Genomic DNA, 27,008 nt, shown 5'->3' on the forward strand with positions numbered 1-27,008 from the left:
CTGTGCTGTACATGACGTAGACAATAGAGAAGAATAAAATAAACAAGAAAAACTTATACAAAAGCAGAAGCTGCCCTTGTACTGAATAATTTTAAAATTTTTACTTTAAGAGAAATGAAGAATGATACTAAGAAATGTTAATTCACTAGGATCTTTACTTAGCAGAATTTCTTCAAAAGAGACAATACAGTTGGGGAGAGACCCTCAACATCTGATTAAATTTATAGTTATTAATTCTTAACACATTAATTAAAATTTATTATTTAAAAAATGTATTCGTGTTCTTTTAGATTTGAATTCTGTGTACAGTTCAGCTTGACACAGCTGAGTGGCTAAGTGCTATGGTGCAGTAGCCCATGCATATGAGTGGGCTGTGGTTCAAGCCCACATAACTGCTAAATATTGTCATTATTGCCTTCCTTGTCTAGTACAGGCAGCCCCTGCTTAGCACTTTTAATTGGGCTGTGAAAACAGCACTGAGTGAATCCACATTAAGCAGGGGAGATTTATCCATGAAAAATAATATAAATAATTCTAACTGGTTGGTGTGACTAGCATTTCTTTCTGATTTTGGGGAACGGTGTTCAAAAATTGCACGAAAACTCAATATAGTCTTTTTATATAAAGTCCAATTTAGTTTTGAATGGCAAGTTTTTCTGATAACTTTTACCTTCTTCGAGTTATTAGCACTAGCTGATTCAGTTGGTCTCTTTGAGGCTATTTAAAGAGAGAGTGCTACTCGTAGCTCTTTTTCTACTACTAAACGGGCTCGATATTTGGATTTCATTGCAGCTAATGCAGAAAATCCCGTTTCGCATAAATATGATGTTACAAATGGCAGCAGTACTTGCATTGCTTTGCTTGACAAAGTATTATATTCTTCACTTCGATTCAAGCAAAATTGAAATTTTTGTTTCAATGAAGTATCGCATGATAATTCTATCAATTTTTCCTTTTCAATAGTTGTCAATCCAAATTCATGTTGTTCATCGACAAATGGATTCTGTATCCACACGAACTTTGTAAAATCATGATCTTCGAAATAATGTGAAAGTGCATTAGCAAACCATCCAGGTGTTCAGTAAATAGATTTTTGTTTGCTTCAATATTAGCTCTGGCACAGAAATCATTTAAAAGTGGAAACATGTCGAACTTATTTTTTTGTAAATTTGATTTCCATAGCTCCAATTTTTTTATGAATGCTTTCACTTTGTCTTTTTGAATCAGTGAATGATGCATTTGTGGTCCTTGCATTGATTTATTCAAAACACTCAATTTTCCAAAAATTTCAACCAAATAGGCAAGTTTAACAATAAAGTTATCATTCCTAAATAAATTTGCCTCTTCATTATGATTTTCATCAAGAAAAATTGCAATCTCTTCGAGTTCAACCACCCTTTGAATCACTTTTGCACGAGATAGCCAGCGTACTTCACAATAGTATAGAAGTGAGGTATAATTAGCTTCCATATCTTCACACAGCTTTGCAAACAATCTAACTTTTAAAGGACTGTTTTTTATTTTTATGTAGTTTGTAACATTTTGTAAAAATGTTAAGTTTCTCGCTCCTATTTTTTGACACAAGAGCTGCTCTGTGAAGCATGCAGTGCATCCAGATAACTTTGGGTTCTTTCTTTTTAACTAATGCTTGAAGACCTGCCTTGTGTCCTGACATTGACTGTGCTCCGTCAGTTATTCCACTTTATGTCGTTCTCATCAAAAAAAGTGTCAATTATATTAAAAAATTTCATTGGATGTGGCCTTTCCAGGAATGGGATTGCAAAATAATATATCTTCCATTATATTAGTTTCTGCAACATATCGAACATATGCAATTAAATGAGCATTTTTAGCTTCATCAGTTGCCTCATCTACTTGTATGGCAAATTTCGAAGTACGCAGTCAAGAAACTAACTGATTGCAAAGATCTTCAGCTATATCATCGATTCTTCTGCCAACTATATTATCAGCAAGCAGTATTTGTCGCAACTGTTTCGCATATGATTCGCCAAACATTTATTTTAACCATATCAATAGGTGCTGGCAAAACTAGAGTTTCTCCTATTGTGTGTGGTTTTTTTACATTTCGCGATTGTGTAGAAACTTGCTACGATGTTAGCAATACATTTGATGGAACAGAAACTATTTTTTTTTTTTGAACGTTTGCTTTTGTTTATTAAACTCATCTAATTTTCTTTGAAAAAATTCTATGGGCTTACCAACGTATTCAGAATGCATAGTTTTAAGGTGCCATTTTAATTTGCCTGGTCTCATACTATCTGCAGCCAAAATATTCGTACAAAACAAACACATTGGTTTTTCCAAGCCATCTATAACAACACTTGTGAATCCTAATGATAAATAAGATGAATCGTATTTTCTTGTCTTGGGAGTTCTACTCCTTGTTCCCTGTTGCTTCTATTCCCACTACCTTTACTTGTATCAGCATCATTATTAGTGGATTTTTCTCTTGTAACCAGTCAAAAATTTATCCATTTGTCTAATTAGGATTAAATTTATATTCTTAAAAAATACAACTTCTAAATTACTAACAATTATTATTAGTAAGTAATCACGCCAAAAACAATAAAAAACATAATCGCACACTGCTGAAACCATATTTTCAACCATGCAGCTAATGCTATACTATGCAATCTACCTATATATGTCATACATAGTACACACTAAATTATATATATTACATTACATCATATCAATCATAATTCATCAATCCATTTCAGCAAAATAGAATATATTTTTTCCAAATAAATGTTTATATCGAAGTTAGTGAGATAGGTGGCAGTAAATGCTTTAAAAAATTGGTTATAAAATTTAATGTTATGTTATGTTATGAAAGTTTATATGTATATATTTTTTATTTATATATGTTATGTCATGAAAATTACATTTCTGTTAAACTTTTCGCGCCTCTTTTTTGCACTAGTCTGCGCCTCCCAGTTTGGAAATCGCTGTTTTAGTGAACAGCACTTCTCTGGGGAGGTATCAAAATATACAGTGCTATAGTGAATAAGCACTGGGTGAACTGCACTGTTGTAGAGGACAACTGTATTTAATTAGGTACATATACCACTTTACTTTTCATTTTAATTTTTATATATAGTTTTTCAGTATAGGTTGTTTTAAATTTTTATTCATAATTCAAATTAATCATGCTGATACAGCTTATCCTTTTATATGTGCCATTTTACAATGTTTCAAGTTTATGTGCACATTTATTCAACACCTTTTACACCATATGCACGAAACCCATGGACAACTGTGTTGCACTCTTTCTCACTGGCAATCACTTCAGTTTATGGTTATCCATGAGTGCATATTGCATGTTTTGATTTGTTATATATGTTGTGCATAAAAATTTATATGCAGTTCCTTAAATACATATTCTTTCTTCCCTTACTGTAAATAGTGAATGGGGAGGGGAGAAGGACAGTAGTGTTTCTTTAAAATACTTAATTTAATAACCCCATTGTTAATATGTTATTTATCAATTGTAGCAACATGTGTATTATTAATAAAAATGAGTATTAAAATGGGGTAAGTGTTACCATTACAGAACTTATCCTTCACCATTATATGAAAATATACATGCTGTAGTGTGCATTTCTGCTGTGTGCTGTTTTTTGCAGAACGTGTTATAGCAGGATGTGCAGTATAATCAATTCCTCATTATAAGTAAATAGACATAAAATATATTTTTATGTTCTGTTTGTATTATGTGTTTTAAATTAAACTAAACAGTTTATTTAAATTGTAAAATAAAAAGTTTTTGTACTTGTTTCCTGTCTTTGCGTATAGTTCATTTTTTTATTTTTAGAACCACCACCAGTAAAGCAAGTGCATAATCCATTTGCCATAGAACGACCTCATGCAACACCAGTAATGCTGCAGAGGCAGGGTTCCTTTCGAGGATTTTCAGCACTTAACCAAGCATCACCATTTAAAAGACAGCTTTCTCTTCGAGTTAATGACTTACCTTCGACAGTTGAAAGACAACGTTCCATGTCTCTAGGTTCATCGGATTTTTTTACTCAACGCAATGGACCTACTGGTAGTATATAATAATCAACTTAAAATTTTGAATATTTAGAAACAAGTTTTGAAGTGCAAAAAATCATTTTACTACTCTGTAATATAACTTTACCATTATTTTTTGTTTCAAGGAAAAATATTGAAATAAATTATTAATTTATATCAGTAGTTGAGCTACAGCTTTCAGAGAAGATACTAAGTGACGTTTGAAGATTTTCTTCAGTGTTCTGTCAAAAATATCCTCGCTCTAATTGTCTTTCAATTTCAAAATCAGTGATCCCATTGCAATAGATCTGATCAAGAGCGATTGACATTTAACTATTTGTGACAGTGTGGCTAACCGTTCCGATATTACTGGGATTGTCCCGATTTAGAACCTCAAGTCCTGCTTCCTGATAATACCATCATTTGTCCCAATTAGAGAGTTCAAAACTGTTAATTTATTGATATTTGTATTTTTAATTAATTCTTATTGGAATCTAATGGATTTGTTAAAAATTAATTAAAAACAAGAGAAAAATGAGAATTGAGAAATTTTTTTTCTTTGTTGTTTTAAATTACATCACTGAGTAATGAAGAAAAGAAAATGGGTGCAATTTTTCTCAATTTCCGGAGGCAAATAATTTGTCTCAAATTGTAAGCTCTACATTAAGCATTTCACATTCAAATTCTTCATCAGAAAGAGTTTCAGCTTAATAAAACTGCTTGGCGGAAATAGAGGAAGAGTCTTTTATTAGAAAATTTAGAAGCCTAATTTATGGTGAAAGAAAACTATAACATATTAAAGAAGCATTGCAGGATCGTCTAGACAAGATTGCAGTAATAGTTAAGACACAGCATGGGTTTGTTAAAGGGAGGTCTTGTCTGACCAGTTTGATTGGATACTATGATGTGGTCACAAAGGAACTGAATGCCAAAAATAATTTTGATATCATATACTTGGATTTCAGGAAAGCTTTTGATACTGTTGCACATGGAAGACTGCTATACAAATTGGAGAGGTATGGCATTAAGGGTAAGTTGCTACAATGGATAAAGGGATGGTTCAGTGGGAGATGACAGAGTGGTAAGCAATGGACACTGCTCTTCGTGGACAAATGTTATTAGTGGAGTTTCCCAGAGTTCGGTGTTGGTCTCATTGTTGTTTTGTATATTTATCAATAATATTGATGAAGGTGGTCATCATAATCAGCCATTTTCAATCCACTGCAGGATGAAGGCCTCTCCAGCAACTTTCCAGTTCCTTCTGTTTTGAGCACTGGCCATCCATTTACTACCCAAAAACTCATGAATTTCATCTATCCATCTCCGCCTTTGTCTTCCAGGTTTTCTTCTAGCTCCTCTTGGGTACCATTCTGTTATTTTCTTAGTCCATCTGTCATCATGTCTTCGAGCTATGTGTCCTGCCCAAGACCATTTTAGTTCTTTAGTTTTGATAAGAATGTCCTTTACTTGAGTTTGCTGCCTAATCCATGTGTTTCTCTTCCATTCTTTTGGTGAGTGCCCAAGTTTCACTTCCATAATCATGGTGGGGAGTATACATTGGTTCATTATTTTACGTTTCAGACAAACTGGGATATTGCTCTTTAGTATGCGACTATATTTCCTGAATGCTATCCATCCAAAATTTATTCTTCGTTTGACTTCCAGCCATTTATCATTATTACAGCTAATAACTTGTCCCAGATAAGTATATGACTCCACCTTTTTAATTACTGCTCCTTCAATCATTATTTCCCTTTCCGTGGCATACTTGTTCATCATTACTTTTGTTTTAGCCATATTCATCTTTAGTCCAAAATCCTTACTAACTGTGCATAACTGATTAAGATTTTCCTCTAATTCTTTGGGATCGTGGCTTATGACCACAATGTCATCTGCAAATCGTAAATGGTTTAGGTACTCTCCGTTCACATTGACTCCTTTCTGCGACCAGTCTAATCTTCTGAAAGCTTCTTCAAGAGCAGCAGTAAACAGCTTTGGAGATATTGATGAAGGTATATCAAGTTTAATGTCCAAGTTTGCAGATGATACAAAGGTTGGCAGGGTTGTTAATGACAGTATGCTACTCCAACTGGATCTAGATAAGTTGGGAAAATGGGCTGAGAAGTGGCAACTGAAGTTTAACATTGACAAATGCAAAGTACTGCATATAGGTAGCAATAACCCAAGAGAAACGTACCAACTGTGTGGTATTACACTCAAGAAAGTGGAAAAGACCTGGGGGTAATTGTGCAGTCAAATATGAAGTTCGCTGAGCAGTGCAGACGGGCTGCCAGGGCAGGTCATGGAGTCTTGTCAATGATATATAGGAATTTTGCTAGCAGGGACAGGGAGGTGATTATCCTGTTATACAAGGCAATGGTCAGGCCACACCTAGAGTACTGTATACAGGTCTGGAGGCCTCATTTTAGGAAGGATGTAGAGTTGCTAGAACGAGTACAAAGAAGGGCAATAAGATTGGTGAGGGAACAAAGGGGCGCTCTTACCAAGAAAGGCTTAAGTTCTGCAAATTGCAGCACTTGAGAGGTGATCTGATTGAGGTGTATAAGGCCTTGAATGGGTTGAGCAAGCTGAATGCTGATGGGATTCTTCCTCTTGCTCAGACTAAGAACCTGAGGGGCCACAGTTTCAAACTGAGGAAAGGTAGTTGTAGAATAGATGTGCAGAAATTTGCCTTTAGCCAGCAGGTGGTTGATTGGTGGAACAGGCTTTCATCTTTTGTTGTGTGGAAGCTAATAGCCTAAATAAATTTAAGGCTGAGCTGGACAGGTATTTGGAATGAATGGAGAGGTGAAATGGGAGGGGTTTTTTTGGCTGATGCTTGCATCGTATGCCTCTACTAATGCTAATGTCCTGTTCAGAATTTTAAACTCTTTGGAAGGAGAAGAGATTTAAAAGCTAACGAAATCTAAAGAATAAAGTAAAAGTAGTCTTTCTCGCTATTTTTAAAATAACTGTTATAAATAATATTATAGTTTATATAGGACAAATACATATTAACAACAATCACATAAATAAATACTATGATTTGATTAATTGATTGATAAAAAAAATGTATTTTAATTGTAATTTTATATTTTTCTTTTACTTTTTGAAGTTAAAAATGCTATACTACACATTTTGTTTCAAGTTGTCCCGCTTATGAATTTTCAGAAAAGTTTTCTGTGCATCCTCTCTTGCAGTTGCAGAGAGCAGAAAGTTCTCACGTGTCAGAGGCATTGTCAACATGTTGCTGCTGATCCATCATTACTGGTGACAAATTGTGTGTGGCTATGATCCAGGAACAAAGACCCAGTCCTCTCAGTTGATGACTCAATCTTCTGCAAAACTCAAAAAAGCAAGGCAATGTCAATGAGATGTGAAGACCACACTTATATTTTTTTGACTCATAGGGCTTCATTCATTATGAATTTGTCCTACGTAACAGTTGTGAACCAAGAATACAAAAAATAGTTCTGTGGCAATTGCACAATGCTGTTCAGAAAAATAGCCAATCAGTAGGCTTTGGGGAATTAGCACTTGCATTGTGACAATACTCCTATACACTCACACTTTCCATTCAAGAAGCATTGGAATTAGTGTATACAGTGTCAGGGAGACTACTTCAAAGGAGATCCAGCTATAAAGCTAGTAAGCTTCATTATTTCACAAATATTAGTTCAACCCACAAACTTTTTGGTCACCTTGTGCATCCAGGAAATCCACACCACATTATCATTCCAAAATGTCATTGTAGAAACAAAGGAGCCCTTCTTTTTTTTGTTTTGTTTAGCTTCAGCAATATTTATATTAATGCTGAAGCATTAATATAAATATTGCTTTTTATAAATTTAATATAAATATAAAAAAGTTCAGTTAAGTGTCTTGAGTTGAATAATATTGCTTTCTCTCATTACCTCTCTAACATGTTGGTGTAGAAAACTTTAATCCAATAAAGTGTGTGTGGGGGGGGGGGGGGGGGTTGAAATCACCCATTACATGACATTCCAATTTACTGGCTCACTCCATATAAAGAAAGATGGAGAGAAGACTTAAAAAAAGTGTATGGGAGAAGAGTAATAAATATTATACAGTTGTAATTAAGCAATATGGCTAAGTTTAGAGAACATAAAGTATAGACTTATTAAGTGTTCCATCAAGTTTAATAAAGTGTTCCATTAAGTTTAATAAAGTGTTCCATAAATTGATAAATATATTATTTACTGTTCACTTTTGTTAATCATAGAAAAAGGGTTAAATTATTTAGGGGGAATCAAACTTTCCTGAAATGTAATTCACTGCTTAATTCATTACCTAACTTGTTTCCATACTCCAATTGCTCTCCTTGACAGTCCATTTTGTATGACATCTTCACTGTATCCAGGATATGTGGATTTTCTCTAGAATTTCTGTAATTGCATTTGTTAACCCTTCGCTTCCAGTTTAGATGTGGCAATAACTGCCTGATCTATGGGTCGCAGGGTGGAGACTGTGTTAAGAGGTAAAAATGGCCTTCACATTCGGATCAAGATCGCTGAGATGGTGAGAATGCCCAGGAGCATATTGCAATAATCTTTAGCAGTGGGCACAAAGTGTTTGGTGAATCAATGATAAAAAGTGGTCACCGGTGTTCTTGCATACAGCTTCCAAATGACAGAAAGCATAACTTTTGTATAGCCTTTTAATGCTTGTTATTTGGTTTTTAGGAGCATTAGCAACTAGGGCCATATTGCTCCGGAGATATGCGGTGGTCATTCCCTGACCTTTCCGCATCCTCCGTATTTGGTGGTCACGGGCTCGAACCCCGGTCTAATCAAGAAGCGTGTGCTACGCACTGCCGCTCCTGCCCACCTGGCTACGGAGGCACCGCCTTTTGATGCCCATGAGTTCTCAGCTTGAGAGACAAGCAAAGGTTTAAGTTTAAAGGCTCTTGCTGTTGCCTCTTAGCAGGAGAGTCGATCTGTTCTTGGCAACTTTGGCCTGTCCAAAAAGGCATAATTTCTACTTTTGAGCAATGTAGTTTCTGGAATACTTCTTCCAGGATAGCCCTGTCTCATCAACATTGAAAACTTGCTTTGAAGAGACCCCCACACAACTGAAAAAGATCCCTTTTCAGTGATCTTCTTCCCATTCAGTGCTTGTTTGGTTTTTGATTGTGTTATCTATGGAGGATCCTTCAAGAAGTTTATTGATTAAATGGAGCCAAAAGAAAAGGCAAATGTCAAAGAATTTTGAAATAAATTTTGCATCAAGAAGGGAAGGATGTTGTTTGGAAATTTGTTTGGTCTGTTGTTGTGGTTGACCTCTGAGGCTTATCTACCAGTAAATTTATTAGTAATGCAAGGTGTAAGATCATCAGGATGGCTAAGAAATAAGGAAATTGTGGCTGAGGTATAATACCATAGAATTTCAGGGGAATTTCTATATTCACTGGGGGAAAAAAAAAAAAAAAAAAGGATTGGACCGGTTCAACTTAGAGATAAATACCATTATCTGTGGTAATATCTTTTTAAGTTATTTCATTACCAGCTTAGGTGAATCTGCTATACATTTAAAAATCTGACACACCACCACCAGTGTAACTCTTTCAAAGCTTACTGGCTTCTCTCAGCTGGTCTGTTAGCAAACATTTGCTGAATTGTGAATAATATATTTTATATAAGTGAACAGCCAAGCCATGTATGGAAATAAAACTTCCATTTGAAAACATAACTGTTATTAGTATCAGCTACATAGTGCAAGGAAGCTGTGGGCTTTTGCTGTTGACCTTTACTCCCTATAACTGGGCTGCATTTTCCCCATGCAGTACAATATTATAGAATTACAGAGAAGTTTCAATTATAGAGAGACTTTCTACTCTCATTGAAAAATTAGTGCTGAGCTCTTGGCAATAAGGCTTGAGATTATGTAAGTCTTCTCTAGTATTTAAATATTAATACTTATTTTTAACCATTTGTACCTGAAATATGTAACTTGCCACAAAAATAATAAATTAAGTTTTTTTTTTTTTTTTTTAATTTGTACTTCTGTATCATTTCAGATTGCTACACATAAATCATTTAAACTTTCTAATAAAAACATACCATACTGAAAATTTCCACAATTATTTGTAAGTCTCTGTACTACTTGTTACTGAAGGGTAGGATTTTGTGGCAATTTTTATAAAATTGTGTGAACATTTTTTTAGAAGTATTGGTGGTAAAATGATTTTAATTATTTTTTCTCTTTTGTAGTCACTCCCATTCCTGAGTCATCTCCATCAACCGAACGCCAAGATACCATTAGTGCTATGTGCCAGCAATTGTCTCAAGGATTGTCTTTTCTCAGTAATAATGATGATCCTTTCATTTGTGCATCTGCTCAGTTGACCGAACAGGATTCCCATGAAACAGGTAAGCATAATATTAAAATAAATTGGAATAGTTTTAGTAGCCTATTTGTTTTATCAGAATTTTTCAAGGTAGCAGTAAACTAAACTTTTTGGAACTTAGATATATTTTTTTCTTTTGACTAGTTGAGCACGTGTTTAAAGAATACCCATAAGTTGTATATCAGGGGTCGCAAGGTTGTATTTGGGGTCTTGGACCAGGCTGAACTTTTGAATTTCCTGTTCGATAAAGTGTCTGTCCCTCAGTCATGAAGAAGTTTGCTGAGCAGTACCTAATTGCCAAGTTATGTTTTTCTTTGCAATTTTAGCATATTGTGGGGGAGCATGTTAAGGTTGGTCTGCCAGTGCTTTGGTTTATAAAATGGTATGAATGTTTTGTTTGGGAAGATTGTGCATGATGAAGGTTGATTCTGTTATTTATGGAACTATATTCTCGAATACTAGACTCTGAAACTTGTTCATTATCATATTTATTTGGATTGTCTTATGCACACCTTTGAAATGGGATAGAATGAATTAATGACCTACAATAAGTAAAAGGAATTCTTTCTTACATCCAACAAGTTTCGATTTCAGGAACCACTGAAACTTTCATAATAAGAACGTTATACCGAATTGCTATTTTATAATTTTATATACTTGCAGCTTGAAATTATATGTAGGGGATAGTTTTGCATATGACTGAGCATGTGTGATATTTGAGGCATATTTCTTGTTCATTTTTACGCTACAGTGCATTCCATATGATAGAATGCAGTCTAGTGTATGAAAGGATTTGAAAAGCATCAACAAAAGGACACTGATTGCTGAGAAAACTTTGCATCTCTCTCTCGGCTAAGCACATTTTAAGAGTGTAAAAAAATAAAATAAACAATGCATATTCTTAAAATATTTTACAAACCTTTGGAGATAATATAATCTCTTTTTGCTGATTGCTAAGAAAGACTTGGTCAATGCATAATTCAAAACTACATGCCCAACCTAATCAAAAATTCTGTTCGAAATTCCCTCAATTTTTAAACAGAATTCTGTGCACTGGAAATCTCAGTTCAATCAGGCTCTACTAGATTTTGGTAAACGAAAGGAGAAGATACAGCACTTTGATAACCCTAAAGAATACTGCTCATTTATCCTCTCAACACTGGTGCTTCTCAAAATAATTTCATATGAAATGTTATTGTAAAAATGAACAAATGTAATCTTTGCATTTTTTGACCTTTCAATACTGTTTTAAGTAGTTCTTGTGAATACAGGCTGGCCTCGATTAACATTATTAATTCGTCCCGCAGGTGCATTGTGCAAAATGGAAACACGTTAATTGAAAATAATCAATAGGAAAAATTATTATAATTGGTCTGTGACCTTCAGAAATGTCCATAAAGAATTTTAAAAATAACTTTTTAACTGTATACCATGTAAAAAATAATGAAAATAATTATAGAATTAAATGTTTATTGCATAAAATACACAATGAAGAAACTATTTGTTATGGAAATATTTGAACAGTGTTGGCTTTCTTTTTTTCATCAATCAATTTCCGATAACCGAAAACAATCTTCTAGGTCCTGGCGAAATAAATACAGTATCGCAGAGAACCTCAAACAAAAGGTTTAAGGTTCTCTGCAATGTGAAAGATTTCATTTAGTTCTTTTACCATTATCTCCTTTGCGGTAGCATTTTCATCTAGTTCATTTAAAAATTATAATTTTTAAATGCAAGTCTGCACGTGACTTTATTAGCAAGAGACAAACAAGTAACACATCTGCTTCTATAGTTGATGGAACACAGAGGCAGGCAGCGGCCAAATGCTTGTTTATTACCCGTCCGAAGTGAACTAAGCTTACTGCGCAATTCAAATCTTTTTCAACTATCACATAAAAAAAAAATCACATTAACTGGAAATTTGTATTGTGTAAAGTGAAAAGTAGTATCATTTTTTTCAAATAGCGATAACTGAAAAACACATTAATCGAACTCCTAGTATGCGAGGCCTGGCTGTATATTTGAATAATTGTTTGCATCATTATTTAATGATAAATTTTATGAAAGTTGCTAGGGAAGTTTCCTCCAAGGTACAACAAGATTTATAATATAAAAGGAAATGTGCCCATATGCTAATTATAGTAATATTATTCACCATATAGTGCAAGAAAGCCACATGCTTTTGTTCCACTGACAAAAAAAAAAATAAAAAATAAAAAAATAAGTAGATAAGAAAATGCAAATTACATACTTCCCTCCTCACACAGGTAACTCTCCAGTTGGTCTTTGAATTTATTCAAACTGTCAGCCTCAACTACCTGCAAGGGCAACTTGTTCCAACAATCAGCGACTTGCTGGCTAAAAGAAAACTTCCTACAGTCTAACTAACCCTCAAACCCTGTAATTTGAATTTATGATCCCTAGTTTCAGAATTCGTTATAACAGTGAGAATTCCATCTTCATTCATTTTACTAATCCCTCTCAGAGCCTTATAAACCTCGATCAGGTTACCACTGTGAAGTGCCTTGTTGCCAAGCTCTGTAGCCCACATAATGAGTCTTTCCTCATATGGTCATCCTTCTGCCAATCTCACCATTCGAGTTGCCCGTCTTTGGAGGCTTTCAAGCTCAGTGTCTTGTTTCAGATGAGGTCTCTGTACTTGAACACAGTATTCCAATTGTGGTCTTACAATTGCCTTATAAAGTGGGATTATTGACCTCCCTATCTGTACAGGATAATGTTTGATAAATCATTGATGGGACACCATGGGCTTTCCTGGCTGCCTGTTTACACTGTTCAGAAAACTTCTTATCTACCCATATTGCAACTCCCAGGTTCCTTTCCTCCTCCACTGTTTTTAATTCAACCTCACCATGTGTATAATTTATTTCTTGGTTGTTCTTCCCCAAGTGTAAGACCTTACATTTAGCAGCATTAAAACATAGCTGCCACTTCTCTGACCATCTTTGAAGTCTGTTCAAGTCATCCTGAAGGAGTGCTGCTTGGCACTGATCATTAACAACTCTTCATCTGCAAATTTTGACATCATGCCTTTGATGACCCTTTACTGATTGTCATTTATGAAACTGAGTAACAACAGTGGTCCAAGAACCAATCCTTGAGGGATGCCATTGCTGACGTTACACCAATCTGAAGGATATCCATTAATCACTGCCTTCTGCCCTGCAGCCACCCAGCAATCCATCTTAGAAGCTTACCAGTAATCCCAACCTGTTCAAGATTATATGGTAACTACTCATGTGGGACAGAGTCAAATGCTTTGCTAAAATCCAAAAAAAAAAACTGTTGAAATTTTGTTCCCTAAATTCAACTCATGATGAGTAACTGTCAAAAGAGCCTACAGAGTTACTTAAACATGATTTTCCCTTAACAAAGTATGTTGTGCCCTTCGGAATGTCATATCTAAATGTCCCTAGATTGCATTCTTAATCATTGCCTTTAAGATTTTTCCTACCACTGATGTCAGAATAACCAGTCTGTAGTTACCAACTTCACTCTTATTACTGCCAATTTTGAATTATGGAATACTTTAATAGAAGTATTCCATAATTCAAAATTGGCGATACATTGGCACCTACCAACTCAAAGTAATCTCCCCTGAGTCCAAAGATGCTCTCATAATTAATCTCAATGGTTCAATGCACTCCCTTGTGCTCTCCCTCAAAACTACAGGGTGTATGCCTTCAACTCTGGGAGCCTTGCTTGCCTTTATTCCCAAAGTTTTTCTAATAAACAATCATCTGTAATTACATCACTAATTTCATATGGCTCAGGCTCACTTGCACAGCCTCTTGTCAGCATGAAAGGTCTTTCGCCAGTAAAGACAGACGCAAAATAACTGTTAAATTCATCTGCAACATTAGCTGGTTTATCTAAGACTTCCCCATACCCAGTGCACAAGGGTCCAGTCTGATCAGTTTTCTTCTTCATTGTATTCACATACGTGAAAAATTCCTTGTCCCCAATTCTTTGCTCTCCTATAAATTGCTTTCTCATATCTTGTACCTGTTGTAGGCTTTGGTACGTTTCATCACTGTGTAACTGTTCCATGCTATCTTTTTCTGCTCTATTTGACCAGCCGTCTCTGCAGTTATCCATTTCAGTATCTTCCTCCTGCAATATTTTCTTAACGGTATGTATGCATTCAAGGCTTCTGTGATTTTTGCTTTAAAAGTATTCCATAATTCAAATGTCTGTTCGGCAATCCACCCAGTTCACAGATGCTGTACAGTGCCTTAAACTGTCAAAGTCCCCTCTTCTGAAGTTAAAACCTGAGCCTTTACCTTTAACCACTGCAACATCTTTCTTCATCTTCAAACTGATGATTGCACGAATACTTCCTGACAATGGTTCCTCTACTTTAAGCCCTGTGATGTAGTCTGATTCGTTAGTAATATTAAGGTCAAGAATATTCTCACCCCTAGTACTTTCTCTACCATGCTGGTACAAATAATAATCATCTAGTTTATTTAAAATTGTGTTACCCCATGGTGAGTTTCCCTCCCACTTATTCCAATCAATCTGGGCAAATTAAAGTCACCCGTAATAAGATATTCATGCTTGTTCACCCATTCCATCTGTATGTAAAGACTCTTGTCATATTCTTCACAGTCTTCTGGTCTGTAGATTACTCCCACTCTCATTATACCTTTGCTTCCAACTAACTCACACCACACAGATTCTATTCTGGCAGACATAACTTCAAACTCAGCAAAAGCCCTTCTTTGTACTCAGGCTGCCTTTGATAAGAAGCATGATCTTTCCACCCTTTCTATCTTCCCTATCATTTCCAAAATACATTATACATACTGTAGTAGGAATTGTCATCACCAGTTTCCGGGTGGCACCACGTTTCTGTTAGCCCTATTATATCAGCTTTAGTTGTCATAAACGGGAGTTCAAATTCAGCCATTTTATTGCCAACACTCTTGGCATTACTGTAGACACAATTGAGATGAAGTAATTTTCTATATGTTTGTATCCCAAGCTTTATCTTCCCTCTCATTTGAAACATTGCTACCCTCAGAACATCTTATCAACTTGTGGCAAACAAGAATTCATGAATGTTATATTATAACTGGATATGATCTAACAGTAATTTATGATTATTTAAATTATCATATAGAAGGAATTGCAAGTAAATTTTGTACTGGAGTAAAGAATGAAAAGAGAATTCTGTTGTGTATATGTCATCTGATGTATTGAAAAGGTACTTATACAGAACTTAATATGGTATGCTTGAAAAACAACTCTTGTTTCTAAGTATGAATGTGCATGCTATATTCAAAGTATTCATTACAGGGCATAACTCAGAGGTTTTCAACCTTTTTTTAATCCCCCCCCCGTGTGTGTGTAATATTAAAAAATGTTATATGATAGTTATTAGAATAAAATATTAAAGGTTAAAAGAATAAAATAATAATTTTATTCTTTATATAGAAGTACTAGATAAACATCAATTATAGATCACCACAAAATTAAAAAGATACCGTACACCTTTTTATAATGAAATAAATGTATAAATTTTAAAAAAATAATAAGTTTTAAGTAATTTAAACTCAAATTATGTGGCATCCCTTTAATGTTGTTGCAACACCCTGGTTGAAAACCGGTGGCCTAACTGAATTCAGTGTGGTTTATGAAATCAGTAAGCGTATGTGAGATATATCGACTGAAAAGTAACAGTGTTGCTGTATATTGATATATATATTAATAGATGTTAATTGAAAGTTTTGTGCTTAAATTGCAGTATGCTTTTCTTAACCTAGCATATAAGAAACCTTAATGTTACGAGAAACTTTAACTTATTTGTAACAAATATGAGGTCAACATGTCAAGACCAAATGTGCTTCTATCTGATAAATCATACTGTGTGATGGCAGCAATTGTCACCCAACACTGCTACACATCTTGGCTGTGTTTACAGCTCACTCCATTGTTTCGGCCATTCATGCTTGACATTTGAAGTCAGAGTATTTTTAGTATTTTTCTTGTGCATTGCATCGCATTTAACCAAAGCTGAGAGTACAGAACAACCATGTGTGAGTTAAATTTTAATGGAAACTGAAAAAATGGCAACAGAAGCTTAACATTTGATCCAACTAGCATTTGGATGTAATACAACAGTGAACTGTAGAGTTTTTTGTGTAGTTTGTTGTGTGGTGCATGTGGTGATTGAGTTATGTTGTGCAGTGCATCCTCCCCCAACCCCAACACTTTTTTTGGGGGTGGCATATGTTGTTTTTATGAAGCACTTTTTTTAAACGAAGTATGGACAGTCTCACTAATCCAGGTATGAAGTGTGCTTTATTTCAATATTATATTAAAATTTATAAAAAGTATGCTTATAGCTAAATTTTGTCAAATCTGTTTATTTGCACTTATTCTGGAAGGGGATGTGTGAAATTGAAGTATGTTTGTGAACCTCTGAATTAAGTTATTCCTCGTGATTCATTTTATGGGTGGTTTTATATATATATATATATATATATATATATATATTTGGGCAGGTACAGTTAAAATCAAATTATAATTAATACTTCCTCGTGATCAATTAATAATCTGTTATCATAATATGTGATATTTTTCCTTGCAAGAAAATATGTTTGAATAAATATTTGATTGAGAGACCAGCTTATGTTGCTGTAATATTTATATAAAGTGTCTTTAATGATAATAATGAGTTCTGATATAATGTAACAGATAAAGCTTTTTAGAAACATTTTATAAAGAAGAGAGCTTTCCTTCGGAGGAAGGAAATAAAAACAAGAAGACTTGCTTGACAGGAAAGTCATGAAATTTTGGAGACCGAATATTTTTAATGTGTTTTAAAACATAGTTTAAAGTTAAATTATATCCATAAGTAACTGAATGATTCCCCCTCCCCAATGTGGCAAAAGCCTAGCCTTCTTTCATATTGTTATTAGGAGGAATCAATATTCCAAAATGAATTGTATGGTGTGACTATTTTAGCTACTGTATAGTAGCAGTAATGATATTTCTTGTAGTAGAATACAGTAATACTCTGGTGAGTTCTCTTCATCTTCAGTCCTTTCAACTTTTAATTTCACCTCTAAACACAAATTTTATTTTAGTAAACTCACTTAGTATATAAATAAATACTATATAAATAATAAAATCATCTGTATTCACAAATGAGCAAAACAAATGTGCATGACATTACAGTTGTTACTAATTAGTGATAATATGGGTTTGTATATATAATAATATGGGGAAGTATATTAAACACAGTGATAGTTTATTTGCATTCCATTTGAAATGTAAAAAAAAAAAAAAAAAAAAACCACTATATGGCTGTGTTTAAAATACTTCCATTGTTTTCATGTACATTATTAAACTTCTGTTATAGCACTTTTGAGGGGCTTAGCCCAAAAGGACTATAAGTAGGAAAGTGTTAAGTGGTCACTCATTTAGGGGGCTGTTTTTTTTATATTTCATAAATATTTTGATAGATAATACAAAAAAGATCATCCCCCCCCACATGCATATGCTGTGGAGCACCCTGTATGATGCCCAGGAACCCTGAAGAAAGGGTTAAAGCTGGGTACCTTATTACCTCATAAAGGCCATACAATTCTCTTCATTTGTGTTTTAAATGACAAAAGTATGGGCACTCCCAAAACGTCTTCCAAGATTCGTACTTCATATGTTTCACACGAACACTTGCAATGAGCTGTACAGCAGACCAACCAAAATACCCAAACTACAGCAGGAAAACACTACAGTGTCCAGAGATTGCCCTCAGTGGACTACTGAAGAGAAGATCCAAAGATCGAGCAATATAAAAGTCAACGACAATGCTATATGTATTAAGGGGGATAATTCATGCTCAAAGCATTAATGGACCCACTTTTGCTGAAGTTGTTCAAAAACAGAAATTGCTTGCTACCCACCAGTCTGCACACTACTTTTCCACCTCAAATCAATATCAAATTGGATTCTATCAGTTATGGTCCTGGCCATCGCTACTCAACTACAAACTCTCAGAAATAGAGTACTGACTCCATGTGTATAGATACTGAAGACATATTTACAGGAAGATCCAATTCTTGAAATTTTTACAGATGAAGAGATTATTATTATTAGCCATATCGTGCAAGGAAGCTTGAGGCTTATGCTGCACCAGCCAAAAAAAAATTCACAAGTTACCCTGAGAGAGAGAGAAGCAGAAAGGAATCACCAAGAAAGAGAAGAATGATGATATCCAGCTCAGGACCCTGGGTATGCCAAGCCCATACTCACCAGATGTGAGCCCCTGGGGTGATGGACACCATACTTTCCAAAAAAGAAAGTTGAAGCTTGACTTGACAGAAAACTTCAGCCCTTCAAGAAACCAACTCATGATCATGCTATAAGTATTGCATGACTCATTTAGTGGAACTGTAGAAGATATTGTAGCAAGTTTAATATTTGGGGCTACCTTTTGTGTACAGAGGCAAACTTACAACACATGTTCCAACTTCACTTAGAAGTGGGAACCAGATATTGAATAGATTTGTAGAGGCCTAGTATAGAAAACAAATGCCATAAAGCTTGTTTAATCCACCCATGAGCTAGAGAAGTCTTAAAATAAAATTCTTTGCTTACAGGATGTAATATGAATATTATGTGGCCATAAACAAATAATACAGAGATCCATGTAGTGTTTTTGCCTTCATCCACCTTTGCAAGACTACTTCTCCATTAGTATGCTTCACAACAAAGTGTGTTGCAACAAGTTGGAAGGATAAGACAGCTTCCTCTATGCTCTGGCAAAGATGGTACTCTGTTTTGAGTTCATCTGAACTCAGAATAAACAATTTTGATTTCACTGATTGACTACTTTACTTTAATTATTTTAAATTATACAGGAACATATATAGTAATATCACAACATGATTAAACTTAAATTAAAGATATTTTTCATCAAATGAAAGTACTGTTACATGCATGTAAGAAAAAAAACTAAATTACAATAACTAATAATTGTAAAAAGAAGGAAGAAATAAAGAAAGAAATAGACTGTCTACCCTAAAACCACAGTAAGTAATGCACACAGAAATCGGGCAGGAAGATCTGGCAAGACTGACCCTCTGACACACAAGAAAAATAAAGATAAGAGAGAATCATATGCATGACTCCCATGGGAAGAAGCACTTACTTTTTAATTTCCAATTAATTATTTAAATTTTTTGTTTATGTACCAGTAATAGTAGTTCCTTATAAGCACAATCTTGTTGAGTTACTTTCATGTGATGCAATTATATCACTTGTTAATTTAGGTTTGCTGTTACATTATCAGTTTTTATTATAAATCGAATCACCTGTAATAATTTTGTGGCAATTGTCCTACATAGTATTAATTTTGAATAAAACAAAAAAAAAAAATGTATTTATTGTGTTAAAATTTTTGCAGGTATTCAGATGTTTAATGGGGAGGGGTTAAAGTTCTCAAAAAAAAAAAAAAAAAAACATTCTTTCCCACACTTTTTTTTTTTTTTTTAGTCATTTTTGAAAACAAGTGCTAAATGCAGTGCTGTTATTATCATTATATCACTTGTGAAAATGGCACTGACTAACAGATTTCCAGTGATGATTGATTGTTTTATTGCTTGAAGATTGTTGCACTTCATATTACAGTTGAAGCTCTACATAACGATCCCCCAGGGGAATGAGAAAATGGTTGTTATATTGTTTATTCATAAAATAGCATTAGGTTAATGAGAAATTGGCTGGGCCAACCACATAGGACATTATAATGTGTGGGGCATTAGAAAGAGGGTCGCCATAAAGAGCTTTGACTGTAGTTGGCAAAAAAAATTTTTTTATTTTTTTGAATAAATGCTGGACAGCCTTGTAGTAAACTTGTAGATCTCCAGCATTATTATGGGCAACTGAATTGTCATTTGTCATAGATGTGTATGGTAGGTATTACTAAAGCAGGGGGAGACAGAGCCTTAAGGTCACTCGCTTGACTACCCACCCTGTACTTCACACTCTTCACACTGACCCCTCCTGCTATAATATAATTTTAAGTATTTTTCACCAACTGTATGTTGAAATGACAAAATAAAACGAAAGCCAAAATTTTGATAACTTTATAATTAAGCTTACAATAAATTACTATTTACAGTATAAAACAATTAAAATACCAGGTTAAAAGCGATAAAATATCTAAAACAAATAAAATATCATAAAATACAGTAAAATATACCAGATTAAAAGCGATAAAATATCTGAAGCTTTCGAAGGCTCCGCCTTCTTTCTCAACAGTACGCTTTTACTTTACAGCGCAACTTTAAATACCCGCAGGTTCATGTCACGTGATTCGTGGCACATGCACTGTTCTCGTGCGTGTCGGAACCAGAAGTGGCTCGGGAGCGCGTCAGGTGGAATCGTTCATCCCCTCTAAGGATCACTGCCATCAAAGAGGGGGATGGATACGCATACCCCTGTCTCTATTAATATTGTTCTCAATGGAACTAATCCGCAAGCTCTCGAGCCACTTGCAGTCCCAAAACCTATGCACGCGGTCAATGATAACTGCTTCGTCCGGGGAGATATGGTGCTGCATAGGACATTATAACGTGTGGGGCATTAGAAAGAGGGTTGCCATAAAGAGCTTTGACTGTAGTTGGCAAAAAATTTTTTTTATTTTTCTGAATAAATGCTGGACAGTCTTGTAGTAAACTTGTAGATCTGCAGCATTATTATGGGCAATTGAATTGTCATTTGTCATAGATGTGTATGGTAGGTATTACTAAAGCAGGGGGAGACAGAGCCTTAAGGTCACTTGCTTGACTACCCACCCTGTACTTCACATGAAGTGACTCCTCCTGCTATAGTAGTGTAACTAGACGATTTCATTTTGTAATCAATTATCATAACATTAGGGTAAGTTTTAATCTAAGTGACGTGAACCCATTCATATAAATTGAGTAAAGTGCAGTTTTATTTGGTGGATAGTTTGTGGGGTGAAGATAAAGTGACAAATACCAATAACCCTCATTATCAACAGTTTGAGAGCAGTTAAGGTGTGTGGGAGGATATATGAACTAATCATAATTTAAGTTCTGGATGAAATTTAGTTTTGTTTCCTATCATGCTGTCAAAAAACATACACTTCATAGTTACATGTAGCATTTGGATTCCAGATAGCTGAGAATTTTTTTTAATGAGCATATTTTTGAAATTTGCATACATATTTTCAAAGATAAGGTTAATGGCACTGATCTATTTTATTGCTGTATTGTATTACTCTCTTCAAAAACAGGTTTCCACTAAACTGATATAAATTTTTAAAGTTTAGGTAAAATATTTTCAAATAATCTTTAAATGTTCTTATGTTTGTAAAAGATTTTTTCCCTAAAGGTAATAAAACGTTGTTTCTTATTTAGGGCCTTCCAGAGCAGAAGCATGGTTAGCTAGTACTGCAGCTATTGTTCAGCAAGAACATCAGCCTCTTGAGCGAACAACAAGCGTCCCCTCTTCTCCAACTTCACTTGTAAAGAGTTCGTCTAATCCCAGTGAGCTCTTCACAGGCCAGGTGCCTGAACCTGCTCTCCCATTACCACAACCTGTTGCTCCCCCTCGTCGAAGCAGTCCAAACTTCTCCCACCTACGCAGCCAATCACTTGGTTCAGCTGAAGCTTTCATGACCCAGTTTACACCGCCTGGTCAAACAGTGCCCCAGTGGTCACAGCAAGTGCAAACCGAACATATCCAAAATCAGTGGACAAATGGTAGTGCCCTGCAATCTTCACCATCATCTGTACCTCCCTATAGGGATCCCTTTGATGCTGAGTGGGTTGAACTGGCTAAGAGACATCAGTCTAATACAAATCCATTTGCGCAGAACTCAGTGAAAGCATTTGAGGTCCATATGTGATGACTGAAAAATCTGACCTGCAACTGTGACCATGGTGGGCTGTTGTCAGACAGCTTCTTTCTGAGCAGTACTCAGGTGTATTATGTTGTAATGGCCATGAGAAAGATTGTTAAGCATGACAGAGAGCAAGAAGGACAATATGTTAATACCATGCCATTCTTAAACAAAGAATGTACTATATTTGTTTCCATGTAATGACACTGTTATATCATGTTGCTAACATCTAAAGGTCCTTGTAGTATTCACTAATGGTTAAAACTGTTGAAGCAATCAAGATATTCTTTAAATGGCAAGTGCCACTGGTTGTGTAGTTTCACCAGGACTTTGGTATCTTATGTTTAAAGCAAATCTGAATGAAAAGAGGGTTTGGGGAGGGGATGAGAAATGTCACAAGATATATATACAAAATAAGTCTGAAATGAAGCACCGGGAATTCCAAAACTGGTTCCAAATTACCAATCCTCTTTCATGTGAGTTTGTGATTCCATTCATTTGTATTTTAAGAGGATACTAAGTACTCTGCTTTTCTTTTTTTTTTTTTTTTTTTTTTTTGAGAGCAAATGAAAGCAATAATGACAACACCAGCTTTCCAGAATGAGCCCAGAATAATTTATTTTGTTTAACTCTCAAATTCATTATAGTTGGCTTAAGTAGTGTTTGTAAAGTTTGAACAAAAGCTAATGTATATTTTTAAGTGTTATATTTTGTAGTGTTAAACCAAAATGTTGCTTTTTTAGCAATTGTAGTGTATTTGTAGATATATAATATACAAAACTGCTTAATCTTTTTCTAAAGCTTGCGAATTAGGGTGTTTTGCAGTAAAGAAATCATGTGATTTAAACAAAATACTAAGGCTTTAACATTCCTTTTTGAATGTGATTTTTATTTTTATTTTTTCTCGTTTGAATTGCATTTGACATATCATTGTTAAAATTGCTTGCTACAATTGTATCCAAGTTCCTGCCTGTTAACACAGAATATAATAAAATAATAGAGTGGAAACCATTTTAAAAGGCATAAAATTTACAGATGGTCAAGACGTTTCTAATATCTGCTGTGCCATATTTTTAAGTAGTGTTATTTTCTAACTTTCCTAAATATAACATTATATAAAGATCACTTGTAATAAATACCATCAGCCAACAGGTCAGTATTAGTTTCTTGTTTCGCACCACTTTGATAGGCAGTCTATTTCGAAAATAATTTTTATAACCACAAAAGAGAAACTTTTCTTGCAATAATAGCAAGCAACCGTACCGAGACCATGATGGTAAACGAAGACTGCCATTTTCTGCAGCATGGTGACCAATAGTTCCACTTTTCATCATCTGATATAAATTGAAAGTAAAACGTCTTATTCTCGATTCCTTTGAAATTTTAATCGGTTTCCACTGTACAAAAGTAATAATCCTTCCATAACTAGTGTTGACGATATAAAGGGATAAGAGAGTAGCATTATGCAATGTTGTTTCATTCTGTACAGAGTTTGCTATAAGCTGTTAATGTATGTTTAATAGTTGCTTTGTAAATCATGCTCTGATTGTAAATTGGAAACTTTTCTAACAGGAATAAGAGCTGTGGTGATGTATAGAAATAAGGGTGTAACTTACTGCTTGATAACAGTTCATTCTGCCTTCATCAGTGTTTGTCTTGGCACTGCTAGCCATATTAGAATTAGCTTGCTGTATATGTGTTGGTTTCTTTTCTTTTTAGTGTACAGGATGTGTGATGTTTTTTATTTGTGTATTTGTTGGTTGGCTAACACTGAATACGGTAACCTCATTGTAATCCTGCAACTATCTGGTCAAAACATTGATTGTTCCAAGTAATATAGTAACTGTGACCAAGTTAACAAACGTGCACAGGACCCAATTCAGTTCACAAATCTTGCCTAGAAGAGCCCTCAGAAATATCCCACTTTAGTATCGAGATAATTTAGATTTAGCAGAAAACGTATAATTTATTCCTAAGGTTTTTAACGTTACGTTAAGTAACTTAGTCATTCTTTCAATATATATGAAATTAATATATGATTTATTTTAAACGGCTAAAGGAGAGAAAAAAAAGTGGGTTTTCTGTTTAGTTTTTTTTTTTTTTTTTAAGATAGCATTTTCTAAATCTTACACGAACACAACTTTTACCAACCATGCTATTTTTGAAATTGTAAATTCTTGTAATTTAAAAATTTAATTAATAAATGAAGAGTTACTATTAAGAAATTTTCATTCTTGGCATAAAAAAAAATCTCTTAAAAATGGCTTATTGTATATTATTTTATATTTTGAATGTTAAAATTGCAATTTAAAAAAAAAAAAAAAAAAAATCTGGCAGATGCTATCATTACTCCATGAAGATATTGTGTACATGTGATCAAACCCACTACTGCCAACATACAGTGAAGACTGCTCAAGGCCTAAAATATGTTTTTCAATAGTAAGATGTATTTATATAGAAAAAAAAAAAAAATAGTTCATAAGAAATAAAATGTATTTTGCAGAATGTACACAAAAAAAAAAACAACAGACCTTTAAAAAAAAAAACACCAAAAAAAAAACCTTTTTTGAACAGCCTTAATTTGCTGCCCATCTTTTCACCATTTTACTTGCAAGAAAATAAATGAGAATTATATATTTAAGAAATTTGTATTAACATTTGGATTTAAAGTGGGCAACTGTGTAGTATTGTGAAAAAAAAAAAATAAAAACAATCAGTTAACAATGGAACTGTTTAGTTTGTTTAAAAATCTAGAAACTAGACTCCTTAAATGTGAAACATTTTAGATAAAACCTGAAGTCATTTTTTTTTATACTTTGTTATACTTGAGCTTTCATGTAGTAATGGATATAATCAAAAGTTGTAATTGAAATAACTGATTATGGCCAATGACAGTGCAAGAATTTGATCTGGCATTATCGAAACTAATGGTGAAGTATTGCTACCACTTGGGCAATATATATATATTGCCTGAGTGGTAGTGGTGTGTATACACATACAAGTGCATGTGGAACCATTATGTAGTGGTAGCAGCATTTTACCTTATAGTTTTGATAACATCAGATCAAATCCCTTCACTGGCACTTTTTTATCTCTCTCTCTCAAGTTTTGTTTTTAATTATGTCTATCGCTGCTAATCATTCAGGGGCCTCCGTAGCCAGGAGCAGCAGTGTGTAGCACACGCTTATTGATTAGACCGGGGTTCAAGCCCATGACCACCAAATACAGAGGATGCAGAAAGATCAGGGAATGACCACTGCATATCCCTGGAGCAATATGGCCTTAGTTGCTAATGCTCCTAAAAACCAAACAACTAATCATTCAAACCTAATAGTGCTATATCTTGACCCAAAGTCAAGATATAGCACTATTACTATGCTTTGCTTTGTTGACTTCAGGTTTTGCAATCTGTAAATTACTCAAAATATTTCTTACAAAGATAGTGTTGGCATGAATCTTCTTTATGGTAATAAATTTATACTAAAATTATAAAGAATGCAAAATGCTTTGTTTCCTATTTTGTACTTGGTGTATGGAAAAAATATGGAAAAGAAAAAGTAGTTGAATAGATCCTTTATTTCTTTATATAATTAAAATACAGCAACTGTTAATGATTCAAGCATCAAAGGCTAGCCTTTATGCTGCTCACTTGGTAAAAAGCATGTCTATTAATATCAGGAGAAGCATTAATTTAATTTTTAAAAAAAAGGTTAAATTATAGATAATCCCAATAAAAATTAACTGAAAACAGGAAATGAAAATTTAAATAAAGATCTTAAAATAAATGCCACTCACCAGCCTTGCTCTTCAGACAGCAGCAGCTGTTGCAAAAAACAGGAATAATGCCTAACACTGATAAAAGTTGATTTATTCAACAACCCCATTATGTGAAATAAATAAAAGTATATCTTATCTTGTATACACAGAAGTATGGAGTGTCGAATTTTGAACATAACCGAAAGGAACCAAAAAGCATGCGTGGATTACAAACTAAAGTCTACGACATCATTGAAAGAAAAAAGTGCTTAAAATGGAAATGGGCAGGTTACATATCAAAAACTGATAGACCAAACTAATCTTACATTTGATGCTGCTTAACTCTGAATGTCCAAGAAAAGGCCAAAGATGGGTGGATTGATGAAAATTGTAAAATTTGCTGGAGTACTGGCAACAGAAAGCACAAGACTGCAGTTGCTGGAAACTTAAAAGGATTTTATCCTGCAGTGGATCAACAATGGCTGAAGATGATATCTTGCTTTAACAGCAAGGTTAAAGTCCTTTGAAATTGTGGACAAATACCATTAAGGCAAATAGTGATTTTCTATACACTCCCATGTTATGACATACATTCCTCAAAAAAAAGTGAATAAAAAAACAATCCATTGTTTTACATAACTAATATACATTGAGTGGACAGAAATCGTGGGATATCTACCTAGTAACAGGTAAACCCAACTTTTGCGTGGATAAGGGCAGTCACACAGTGAAGCATTGGGTCCACTATGTTCCACATGTATTTCCAACCATGTTTGCTGCATCACTGTCCATAATTCTGTCACATTCCTGGGTGGAGAATTCAAAGCTTGAACAGACCTTTCCACATGGTTCATATCTGGTGAACAGGGAGGCCATTCCACAGTGGTAAAATCTGCAGAATGCTCTTTGAACCATGTTCCGTGGGAGGCATACTGTCCTGTTGGAAGA

General features: G+C 34.3%; 1 protein-coding gene across 5 annotated transcripts in view; it reads left to right on the top strand.

Annotated features, from left to right (window-relative positions):
• LOC150077021 (protein numb-like) overlaps positions 1–22,832 on the top strand; it is a 352,380-nt gene extending 329,548 nt beyond the window's left edge. For all 5 annotated transcript variants that reach the window (XM_090386519.1, XM_090386521.1, XM_090386522.1 and 2 more), the window contains 3 exons: positions 3,836–4,069; positions 10,266–10,424; positions 21,820–22,832. In XM_090386519.1, coding sequence (XP_090242645.1) covers positions 3,836–4,069; positions 10,266–10,424; positions 21,820–22,310 — 884 coding nt within the window. In that variant the 3' untranslated portion in view covers positions 22,311–22,832. The remainder of the gene's footprint in view (positions 1–3,835; positions 4,070–10,265; positions 10,425–21,819) is intronic.
• The last annotated feature ends 4,176 nt before the right edge of the window (positions 22,833–27,008 follow it).

Source organism: Mastigoproctus giganteus, chromosome 12, assembly GCF_048544385.1.
Source record: "Mastigoproctus giganteus isolate SK-2022 chromosome 12, ASM4854438v1, whole genome shotgun sequence".
Classification (NCBI taxonomy): Eukaryota; Metazoa; Arthropoda; class Arachnida; order Uropygi; family Thelyphonidae; genus Mastigoproctus; species Mastigoproctus giganteus.